Source organism: Eubalaena glacialis, chromosome 2 (assembly GCF_028564815.1).
Source record: "Eubalaena glacialis isolate mEubGla1 chromosome 2, mEubGla1.1.hap2.+ XY, whole genome shotgun sequence".
Lineage (NCBI taxonomy): Eukaryota > Metazoa > Chordata > Mammalia > Artiodactyla > Balaenidae > Eubalaena > Eubalaena glacialis.
Genome location: NC_083717.1, coordinates 120,090,883 through 120,103,325, shown reverse-complemented (window position 1 = coordinate 120,103,325; position 12,443 = coordinate 120,090,883). Strand labels below are relative to the sequence as shown.

Genomic DNA, 12,443 nt, shown 5'->3' with positions numbered 1-12,443 from the left:
ACTCTGATCTCTGCTAATAACTCTGAGAGTATTTAGATGAGATCTGAGAAACCCCATTGCCTGGGCAGAGAGTGTTAGGGAGTCAAATGTAGTTTTGTTTGTCAAATACTAGGAAAAGCAGAAAGTGCCTTTGTGGATGAGAACGCTAGTTTGGGGCAAACCTAGTGCTGGGTTGAGCAGAGCCTTTTATGTTTAGGTAGAAGCCCAGGATCTATTTTCCTCTTGGAGGATGGAGCTAGGAACCCGATGGCTCCCACTTTCTACTTCTGGAGGCAAAGAAAGTCAAAGGAACAAAACACCATTTTCAAAGTGTGTCAGTTGTAGGAAAAAAAATGTGTCCTATATACCTTCATATCTCTGTATCCTTTTATAAAGCAGCATGTAAAACAGTTGGGACCATAAGCCCCCACTCCCCAGGACTTCTGTCTTTCATCAGGCTGAAGGATAAGCTGGGTTTGTTGCCTTTAAAGGAAAACTGGTTTGGGTAACAGCCATTTAAGCAAGGCTGGGACGGGTCAACTTAAACCACCAGGAAGTTGAAAGCCTAGGAGATAGCACCTCTGTAGGCTTTTGGTTTCTTTCAGGGCGTGTAGCCTTCTCATGCCAGTCAGCCTGCAAGTGAAGGAAAATTGTCAGAGTTATAGAATCATAGACTGTCAGTGCTGGAAGGAATCACAGCAGTCATGCAGTCTGGGGATGGCCAGTACTTGCTGTGGTTGTACCGTTGCAGACATCACTAATCTATCCTGGCACATTTCCCTTCTACACATGGTGATAGTTCAGCTAGTCACTATCAGTTTATCAATGTTGGCACAAGTCATAAAACTCATCTGCTCTCCTTTAGTTATTCTCCACTCCTTTGTTTTACAGATGTGATAACCCAGGCCCAGAGAGGTACAGCAACCTGGCCTAGGTAACATAGTGAGTTAGTGACATAGGCAAACCTAAGCCCCGGGTCAAATTTCATGTCTAAGATAACCAGAAGAGGGAATGCAAGTAACAGGCAAATAATTCACATCTCATCCTCAACTTTGCATGCATCCCGAGTGGCTAGCAGTGAGCTGTTCACTAAGGATGGGAGCATAGGTTCATCCCAGAGATAGGCTGGTCTACACATCGAGTCCTATGATTAACGATCGAGAGCTGACATCCCCTTCGTCTGGGCAAAGGTAGGTTCTGCTCCCCCTGAACGTTCTTCAAGTGAAGCTTTACTGATGGCCTTGCAAAAAGCCCATGGTCCCTCAGCCATATAAACAAAATTAGCAGTAAAGAAAAAGATTTCTCCTGTTTAGGTCCAATTTTTTTAGCTCCTGAGTTGGAGGCGAGGATTATTGGCTGGTATTATATTATATTACATGGATTTTGAGTCTGGCTTGAAATAAAAGGCTAACAGGAGATGGGGTGTTATGCTGAGTATCTGAAAAGGTCCACCTTAGTAAATCATAATATGTCTCTATGTGTTTTTCCTTTCTCAATGCTTCTTACCATTCCTAAACTCCTTTCCTCCATGTGCAACATAGTTTGGGTGGAGGTAGGAATAAGAAGCAGCTAGTCCTTACCTTAAAAGAAAAATAACTTGGCAGTCAAGAGAAAATTGATGGCAACACTCTTGGCAAACAGCATTCGGAGCCCCAGCACTGCAAGGGACATCATGTTCACCTTCTCGGCTTGAACTGCAATTGAATGAGAATGAAGATGGTGGCTTCAGCAAGAGACTAAATTTCCTTCCAGAAATTGGACCCACAGCACCGAAACCAGCCTGCCCTGAATCACCATCATTCTTCCTGGTCTGAAGCCCAGCTTGGTGCCAGACAGCCTTCAGAGACCTAAGGCTGCTATTCACATCCAGCAAGGCAAGCTTTGGAAAAACCCATGCTTGCAGCCAGGCAAACTCTGCTTAGAGAGTCAGAGGGAGTCAGCTGGGCTCAGGTATCATTTTTGTTTTCTTTTGAAATAGAATGATTTTGGGCCCCATCTGACAATGACAGAATTTGCTTTAACCTCAATTGTGAAGTTGGCCCTTTGGTTTCAACTAACCTTGGGGCTCATAGCAGGTCTCTGGAGTTTGAGTTTGCTTGATGTTTTCAGTTTCCTTTAGTTTTGAATTTTCTGGAACAAACAGCAGTGGTCAGGGTTACAATGATAACCGAGAGGCTCAAAGTATTTCAGGTTTTAAAACTGGATTTCAGGTTTTACTTACGTAGACTTTAAATAAGTAAACTAAGGACCAGAGAAGTGACTTGGTTAAGGTCCTATAGCTATTTGCAGAGTCAACATACTTCCTGTCCTGAGACTTTTTTCCATTGTACCATGAGGCCCACATCCAGGTATGCCTCTAATTTGTAAGAACAACTAGAATAATTAACACCATGATAAGTTGGGCTGCCCTTTGTTATGGCATTCACACTAGATTAGACCTCACATGAATTTTCAACCCTAGAGTCTTTAGTATGAAGGAGACAGGGGTTGGTGAAGAGGAGAGATGGGGATGAAATAAGATGGGCTTTATCTTAGTTTCCAGTGCAGAGATGCAGAGAGTTTAATTCCTAGTCAATGATGGGAATTAGCCTAAGTCTTGAGTCTGAGCCTAAGTCTTGTTTCCAGCATGACGCCATATTGAGAGATCTGTCAAGAGTTTACATCTCTAACTTCTCTTTCCCTTGACTTTTCTTCCCTACAATCGCAGCCCCTTGAGGCCAGATAGGACCTACCTGAAGTATTTTTCTTCGGTTCGAAATCAGTAGAGCGCCAGGTTTGTTTGTTATGTTGAACTGTACATGTCACTGAATCTGGATCTTCATACTGACCAAGCTTGACGGCACTGTACCTCCCACCGGGAGAGATGACGATAGCAGGGTCATATTCTCTTATTATCTTGGATGATTCCAGACTTATAGTTACGTCTTTGGGGTAGAACTCCTTCACCAGACAAGCGACATTTGTCCCGTTTTTCATGACAAAAACGGATGGGTTGGCAACGGCCTGAATTTCTGCAAATATAATCAATTTATTTTGTGAGATGATTATCCATGTGTGGGAGTTAAACCATGATGTTTTCCTCAATTCCTCTGGGGCCAAACACTACAGTCCAGACTTTCCTGCATCCTGTTAGTGACCTGAGCTTGTTAGCACCTCTATGAAAGGATGGCCAAGAGAAGTAGACATGAAAGACAGCAGTTTGACTGTTAGTTAGGAGCTGCTAAGAGATATGGCTGGGAGCAGAGATAGAAAATGACAAATACAAAGAAGTGTCTGGGTCTTTTGAGTTTCAAATATTTATGTTTTCTTAAACAATCCTCTGGACAATCCAGTTAGGCTGAAAATCTCTCTGAATCAGTTGGTTTATTTTAATTGCATGAGCCCTTGGAATGAGATCAGGGCAAGGTCTGAGAAGGACTATATAACTGGTTCCAACGCTCTGCGGATGGAGGTGTTTGTGTCACTTCAGGGTGTCATCCCCATTTTTTGGACTGGAAAGGATCTGCTCAAGTTAAGTGATCCATCTCTCTGCCTTCAGGTGAATTCTTATTCTTTTGTAAGGGACCACCCTACAGTTTCTTTTGAGTCTTTAAGCAGAGAATTACAGCTATCATTCACAGAAGTCCTTAGGATCATAAAACCAGTTTAAGCCCATTTCTTCTTGTTTTGTTCTAAGTGGAGCTGTGGAACACTGTTTAACAATAATTGGGTCTCCTCCTGGCCTTCTCTCCTTTCATGCCTCATCTTGGACAATCATCTATCTGCTACTCTGTATATGCATCTTTTTCTTTCCTTAAAACCAGAGGGGGGTTGGAGATTTTTCAAAGGGCTCTCCTAGAACGTGGAAGGAGAAAACCTTCATTGTTTTGTTTCACGGCATAGCGAAGCCACTGATAACAGACACCGATAACCCCAGCAGTAACGGCTTGGAAACCACACGTTCTGCTCACTCACCTCCCTCCAGAACTGTGGCATTTCTCGCTTATGATACTGACTTTGGTGAGATGGATTCCAGTTGATTTTCAAGGGAACTTGAAAATAAGTTATAGAGAAAGGAAACTAGTCCATTAAAAAGCAAAACCAAAATAACCCTATCTCCTTCATTACTTAAGAGTGTGACCCAGTCGTAGTCTGATTTAGTTGGATAATTAAGCCTTGTTTGGGATTTAAAAACCTAATTTCAAAGGCAGTTGCTAATGATCACTTTGGGCTGGAGAGACCTGGCTTGAATAATTTGAATAATGTGATATAACCAACAAGACAGATGTCTGAAGAAGGTCATACACTCAGGATATTGAGCTCTGAATCTGTTACTCAGCATTTCAGATAGAGCATAATGCATTGGTTTGGTAAAACATTTTTCTCACATCCTCTTTCTCAATTAATGTCTATCTGCTCAAAACAATTGTTTGAAAGTAAAGTGTTTAACCCATTCTTTGGTATCATGGTAACCAAAGAAAAGGCTATCTGACTGAATTGAACCTTTTTTAAAAAATGGGATGCATACAATATAGTTGCCATATGTAACTTAGTCTATTTTATATTAGACCTAAACCAAAATTTGAAGTTGTATAAAATTTGCACTACATTGTAGTCTAAAATTCAAAGATGTAATCGCTTATCTTTTGAGAATTTCCAGGCTTTCTCCTTGGTCCACAAATGTAATTACATTTCAGCATGTATTGCAAAGTGCTATTTGTTTGGGCAATTGTTATTTTATTTTCAGACTTTCTCTTTTTATGAGTACCCATCTAATGCTAAGGTTATGTGCTGGTAAACAATACAAAAAGAAGTGTATACCTTTCCTGAACAGTTTTTCTTAATTTATAAACTTAGAAGTCATCTATGTTCTAGATTCTCATAGAGGGTCTTACTGGTTCCCTAAGCATCGCAACATGGATAACAAATGTCACTCACAGGTTCAAAGATCTCTGCCAACATGGGATTTGACTTGAACACAAATCAGGTAAGTTTGCTCTACTTGATTACTCTGACCAGGGTGACCATCTCGCTCCTAAATCTTCCAGCTGCAGGACATTTTACAGGTGGCAACAAGGCATTCACACTAGTCAGCTTAGCTAAAGGGATGCCTAAGGATGAAGCAACCACCTTGGAGAATTTGGGCCTCTGCCCCTCTTGCACCTGATGCTCCAACTATTAGTATAATTCTTCTAGATTTCTTTGTGCTTTCTGGGCTGCTCTGAAGATTTCAGAAATAAGCTGTTTTGTTTTTTTTTTAAGTAAAAATAGTTACAGAGCTACTTCAGCTACTCAGCCTCGTGTCTTTACTGTGGCCCACTCCATCTGTACTACTCCATCTCCTAGTTATACTTTTTCACATAATGCAAACTGGATGGCAACCCTAGTCCCAGGAGTCAATTTCTCCCTAGAAATGTATGGGAAAAAAATCAACTCACGGGGCTCCACGAAGAGTTTGGTGCCAGCTCCAAAAAACATCTGTCGGGTGTCCCAGGAGCACATTGCGACGCTGCCTCACAGGTAACCAGCCTGGGGCTGGCCCTGGGGCCTGGGCTAGAACATCTGTATCCTGCCTCCCCAGCCTGGGTCCCAGCCTAGAGACCCCACCACTCAGAGAGCTACAAAGCTGCCCTTGATTAGATCAGGGGTCGAACTCATAGAGTCTCAGTTCCCTTTGAAGCTAATAATAGTTTAACTGCTGGGTAAGGAGGTGAGCATGAAATCCCCAGCCAAGAAGCACTGGGACAGGGGACAGGGCTGAGACAGAGCAAGAGAAGAGGGTGACAGGTGACCAATAGCTGCCTTCAGGATGGAAAATTTAACATCCCGTTTATTGGGAGGGCTCTCCAAGAAGAACACATTAGCTTGGGAGTAGAGATGGGGCACTGAATATTGACATTTCTTGTAATGAATGTTAGGCTGAGGAGGGTTTAGACACAGATCTTGTTCTCATATTCTGGTTCCTTTCTCTTGGGTCACAATCCACCTTTTTGATTAGAAACCTAATTTCCTCCCCATCACTCAGACTGAGTCTCACAATAACAACAAACCTACTTTCTAATTCCCTGAGTCCATGGAAAGGCTTTCTAAGGACCTGAGGGTTGAACAAGAAATTGGTAGCTGACAGGGGAGCCCAGTGGTGCTATGCGTCATGGATACAGGTCAGAGAAGCCAGTGCTTGCTTTGGATTGTTTATTTTTGTTTTATAATTTCTCTTGAGTCTGGATCCAGATACAAGCCTCAGGAGGACAGAGTAATCATGTGAAATAGAACTTAAGGATGATTACTCTGTCTTATCACCAAAGTATCAAGAGTCTAGGGCTAGAGTTAGGCAAAGGGAAGGATGGTTGTATAGGGCCATTATAGGTTGTCAAAACTTTAAGGATTGGGGGTTTGATTTGAAATTCTCAGTCCCCCTACCTGAGCTTCATATCATCATATTACGCTCGATCACTGCAGGAAGAGAAAACCAGAGAAGCAATTGGAGAGCTCAGGTCAGCATCTCGACAGAGGGGCTAAGCATCAGTTTCATCTCTGAAGACTCCCAAAGGCACAGCCTCAGAGATTTGATTCTAGCACTGCAGATAACTCTGAATCTCAAGTGGAAATGATTTAAAGGGAAAATGAAACACAACACTTTTTGCTCAGATGCAATTTGCCCGACATCAATCAGACTGCAATCAGTTACAACGTGATTCTGTTTCTTTCCTTCTTTTCATTGCTCTAGTCTCTCTCCCTTCAAAGATAAGAAAACTCACCAAATTCCACTATTTCCCTGGAAGCAAGAGGCAATCAAGTATGCCTGTAAGTTTATATTACCCTCTGAGAGGCAGAGACCCTGTTGACATTACCAGTCCCTTTCAGGACTGTCAGATTGCCTCCCCACATTCATGTATATTTCCCCACTTTTATTTCCTCTGAAATAAACAAAATCAGAATCTAACCAATGCCCCATTGGTTTTGGCATTTTGGAAAGCATCTGAAAGACTGTTGTTCTCTGGACTGGTCCCGGTGACTGACTGTTGGCAGCTACCCAGACTACCTGAATATGACCCCTGGATTTCCAAACACTGGAACAGACTGCCAGGGGACAATATCTCTGCCAGGGGACAATATCGAAGTAGTGGAAAGCACCACTACTTCGCTATTGTCTTGAAGTTGGGGGCTGTGTTTCTACTTTGGATGTAGGCTCCTGAACCTTTACAGAATCCTCAGATTCAGGGCTAACAAGGGAGGTGAGCACATTATGGTTCTCGGCAGAGCCAGACGAGGAGGGGACCTTGGAGAACATTTAGTGTGAGCCAGGTACGATGATTTAATGCAAGTTCTCAGCAAAAAAGAGACAAGGGCAGATTGGCTTTTATCGTCTGAGGCAGAGAAGGCTATTTTGATCTAACTCCTTTAATAATGTTTTTCTTCTTTCTAACCCTCCCTCTTCCTACGCTGTGACCGTGACTCTTTTTCCTCATAAACAGTGGAAAGATTCTCCTTATCTAGAACTTGCCTTTTCCCTGGTCCCAGTCCCTGATCAGAGGGCCAGAAGCCTGACCAAGGGCTTTATTTAAGCAGTTGTAGAAGACTTATCAATACTAATCCTCAGAACAGAGCTTCCAAGCATACGTAGAATATTTTCTTAAGAGAAACCTAGTGAATTTGTCCTCCAATTTTACCCTGGCTCTTTGTAACAACAACAATGGATTTCCCATTTAGAACCTCCTAACTTCTCAAGAAGTTGCGTTTATTCAGGACTATGCCACAACTCCAAGGGAATATACACACTGAATAAAATGCATAACTTACTCGGTTCCACGATGAATTGAGTCCCGTTTCCAAAGGTGAGTTGTGCTGTCAGCCCACCATTTCAGACATGACCAAAAACCTTACTACCTATTTTTCCCCTGCCTAGTGCATCTGTTTGGAAGGGGGTGGGTTAGCTAGAGACATAGAACTTTGCAAGGGTTTCTGAGATCTAAGCATTTCATGTTGGCAGCTTCTTTGATGTGTGTTATCTTCTGAGTGTTGACATTGAGGGACGTCCCTACGTTTACTGCTATTATCTCCTCAAACCTGTCATCTCTTACCCCCAGATCTTGCTTCAGGATCACATTTTCACAGGGAAAAAGGAATTAACTGTCAAATGGCTATTGTCAGCAGAAACACAACTGTAAGGTTCAAGTCAATCAGAAAGGACTATGCCTCAGTTAGAGGTGGAAGGACACGATGGCTGGACCAAGAGCCATTGATGAAAAAGACTTGGAGTCTATTAAAAGGATGCTAATACTCATAGATGACTACCATTTCTATAGGTACTTTACTACTTACAAATGGCTTGTGCTTACACTACCTCAAAAAACACTACTGTAACAAACTCCATGAGATGATATTATTAGATCTATCTTACAGATGGAGTCACTGGAGCTAAGCGTGGTTAAGATAGCGGCTGAGCTGGGCCTGACTCTCAGGTCTCCAGACCCCAGATTCCATTCATTGAACCAGAGTAATAGATGACAGGACTGAAAGAAGCCTCAGCTGTCACTTGTCAAAACCCCTGAAGTCACACAAAGTCTAAGTAATGGACACATAGGGAGAGTTTTGATTCCTTTTTCAGCGTCTTTTTTCATTAAATCCCAGAATTCCCACTGGGTCATAAGACATTCACGTCATTGGATTTCCTTGCTTTTCCTACTATATTGTCCCTTAGAATTGGTCTGGATGATAATCAGGATCTTAGTGTGCTAAAGCTGGAAGACACCTGGGAAATCATTTGAACCAGCTAGAGGGAAACTCGAGTTCAGTGAAGTCACAGAGCTCGTCAAAGAGGATTGAAACTCAGTCTTTGACCTCTTGGTCTAACATGCTCACCACTGCACCTCATATTTACTAGATGTGCTGTAGTGCAGGTCTGGTCATTGCCCAGATCTGTACATGGTGAATGCATGGGTGTTAAGTAAGCTGGTTCACTAAGGCTAGTCAGGTAGAGGGAAGGCCACAAAAACTCTCCTGGACGGAGAGTGGACCAAGAAGACTACTGCAGCACGTACCCACCCTGGATTGTATCAGAAACTCAGTCCCTGCCCCTCAAACCATCCCTTGCTAAATTACCTGCTGGAGGGATTTTCAACAACCTAAGAAGTGTTTCCCAAGCTGATGAGTTGGGAAAATATTTAACAAAGATAATTGCCAAACATAGTGGCCAAAAGAAAAACGAGTCACTTACTTGGTTCAACGTTCAGATAGGTTCCTTTGCCAAATATCAGTGGATTATACACAGCTGATTAACCCAGTCTAAAAACTGCCTTTCTTTTTTCTTACCACAACCCTGGCCCCAGTTGCCAGGTCACGTGATAGTCATTGGATGGGATTTTCTGTCTCATCTGCTTAACCTCTTTTCTCCTCAGTCTTGGGGGCTAACCTTCAGGACAAAGCAGGAGGCGGTTCCTGGGTCAAATAGAAATCTAGGCTTTTGCCATGTGTCAGAATCTGAATTTGTGCTCTGAATGACAGAGGTTGGAAAAGATTTTCTTAGATCAGGAGCAAAGAAAGGTAGACTGTTGATCATAGAGTGGGTGATTGTCAACCCTTGGCTACACTTAGGTGGGGCAAGATCTAGTGAGTGACGTGCCCCACTCAGAACCTTTTAGGAGAACTCCATTTCATATCCAGTCAGAACTTTGCATCATTGACAGGCACTGTGCAGCAGCCAGACTTAGTATAAAATAGAACTAGAGTTTTTGGAACATTTTAATAACATGTTCATGAACTTCAAATTTGAGCAAGCTTTAATGGCATACTTACACTTAGAAGGGACAGTTAGATTAGCCTCTGTCATATGTAAAAATCAGTGTCTGTGCGATTGCTTGTATGTCACTCACAAAGTCCAGGGAGAAAAAGTGCATTTTCAGATCAGTTTACAGCCCGTACAGGATTGCATATCATACTTTGAGAATCACTAAAATGGAGAGTGCTTCTCAGTTGCGGTGCAGTAGGGAGATGTCAGAAAACCTGAAATCGAGTTCAACTCAGTTTCTTACTTACTAAGTGTGTAATCTTGGCCAAGTTCCTTAAGGTCACTGAGCTTCATTTGCCTCCTTTATAAAACGAGGATACTGTCTTCTGTATTGGGAGGTTGTAAGATTAAATGAAAGGGTGTATATATAAAGCATTCTGTAAATGTTCAGTGTAAGTAGAATGCTTATTAGTGTTAGACTCAGAATAAAAAGTGTTACTTGAAGCAGGAGCATGTAATTTCACTAAGCTCAGAGCTCCCTGGGACAGGGATGTAGGGAGAGGTTGCTGAAGGAGGAGAGAATCCTGTTTCTTTGGTGTTTGGGATAAAAGTGCCCACTTCTTAAAGCTGAGGGTGAGGACTGGAATCCAGGTTTCTGTCTCCCTTGGTCTCTTCCCAAGGTCAAGTGTGACTGCCATTCCCTTCTCTAACCTTCCCTCTAGAATCCAAAAACCCAAGTCCTTACTTAGGACTTAGAAGCCATCCTTTCCCCATTACCAACCTGACCTCATTCACAAATTCTCTCCAGGTCACTCACTCTCCTCCAGCCACCCAGGCCTCCTTGGCGTCCTTCACACACCCCAGGCAGTGCTTGTGTTCCCTCTGCCTGGAAATGCTCTTCCTCCAGAGACCTGCATGGCTCCCTCTCTAACCCCCTCGGGTCTCTGCTCAAATGTCCCCTTTCCAATGAGGCCTTCTGTGACGCCTCTGTTAAAAATTGCACACTGCCCCCTCCCACTAATACTCTTCATTCCTCTTCCCTGCTTTATTTTCCTTCAAAGGGCTTATTACCACCTAAACTACTATATATATATTTTTTTTTGAATTTTTGAATTTTATTTTATTTCTTTTTTTATACAGCAGGTTCTTGTTAGTTATCCATTTTATACATATTAGGGTATATATGTCAGTCCCAATCTCCCAGTTCATCCCACTACCACCACCCCACCCCCCCGCCACTTTCCCCCCTTGGTGTCCATACGTTTGTTCTCTACATCTGTGTCTCTATTTCTGCCCTGCAAACCGCTTCATCTGTACCATTTTTCTAGGTTCCACATATATGAGTTAATATACGATATTTGTTTTTCTCTTTCTGACTTACCTCACTCTGTATGACAGTCTCTAGATCCATTCATGTCTCTACAAATGACCCAATTTCGTTCCTTTTTATGGCTGAGTAATATTCCATTGTATATATGTACCACATTTTCTTTATCCATTCGTCTGTCGATGGGCATTTAGGTTGCTTCCATGTCCTGGCTATTGTAAATAGAGCTGCAATGAACATTGGGGTGCATGTGTATTTTTGAATTATAGTTTCCTCCGGGTATATGCCCAGGAGTGGGATTGCTGGGTCATATGGTAATTCTATTTTTAGTGTTTTAAGGAACCTCCATACTGTTCTCCATAGTGGCTGTATCAATTTACATTGCCACCAACAGGGCAAGAGGGTTCCCTTTTCTCCACACCCTCTCCAGCATTTGTTGTTTGTAGATTTTCTGATGATGCCCATTCTAACTGGTGTGGTGATACCTCATTGTAGCTAAACTATTATATATTTTATATAGTGAGGTTACCATCTGTCTTACAGTGGTAGTTACACTACACTGTAAGCTCCAATAAGGCATGGGTTTCTGTCTGTTTTATTCATGCTGATTCCCCAGCACCTGGAAGAGCGCCTGGTGTATAGTGGCAGTGACTTGTCACAGGTTGCAGAGCTGAGATCAGGCTTGGCTCTGGAGGTGCCTAGCTTGCTTACATTTCTATTTCCTTTTGCCTTAAACCACCATTGACTTGTCCTCTCATTCATTCATTCATTCATTTGTTCATTTGTTTGTTCATTCATTCAACAAACATTTACTTAGTGCCTTCAATGTATTCATGGAAACGGTAAGGCACAACTCAGAGCCCTTGCCTTCATGGGACAAGGGAGATGGCCGATAAGTGAGCATTCAAAGTTTCAGGTGGAGGTGAGGGCTATACAAAATGAAGCAGGGTAAGGGGACTGTTGAAGACAGGGGTGGTTGAGGAAGGCCTCATTAGACGTGACATTTGAGTAAAGACCTGGAGAAGGTGAGGGAGAAAGCTAGGTGAGTCTCAGGGAGAAAATGGTTCCAGGCAGAGGGAACGGCAGGTCAAGGCTCTGTTCTGGGAGAGGCTCATCATGAGTGACAGGGAAGGAATGCCAAAGATGGGAATGGGAAAGCTATCTCTTGGCATTTTAGAAACATGTTGATGATCCCAGGATTTTTTCTTGGGGGAAAGGGTGATGCTCTGATCATTGTCTGAACCTTTCTGAGTTTAGGGACCCTTGAGCCCTAGGGGTGTAAATTCAGGGATGGCCCTTGCCTGGAGAATGCCCCTTTGGGTAACTGGTTTTGGTTTTGGGGCAGGAGCCCTGTTTTGGTGAAGGACTGTGGTGGGGATGGAAGGGAAACAGCCTAACTGTTGCTTAAGACTGCAGGCAGCTTGGAAAGGA

At 42.8% G+C, this 12,443-nt stretch overlaps 2 gene segments (V, D, J or C); both read right to left on the bottom strand.

The window, feature by feature from the left end:
• Nucleotides 1-12,443, bottom strand: part of LOC133084268 (T cell receptor alpha chain MC.7.G5-like) — a 610,392-nt gene that overhangs the window by 85,235 nt on the left and 512,714 nt on the right.
• LOC133084267 (T cell receptor delta constant-like) overlaps nucleotides 1,561-12,443 on the bottom strand; it is a 58,134-nt gene continuing 47,251 nt past the window's right edge. Inside the window, 4 exon segments of the C gene segment in view lie at nucleotides 1,561-1,673; nucleotides 2,038-2,109; nucleotides 2,712-2,990; nucleotides 5,397-5,468. Of these exon segments, the coding sequence occupies nucleotides 1,561-1,673; nucleotides 2,038-2,109; nucleotides 2,712-2,990; nucleotides 5,397-5,468 (536 nt within the window).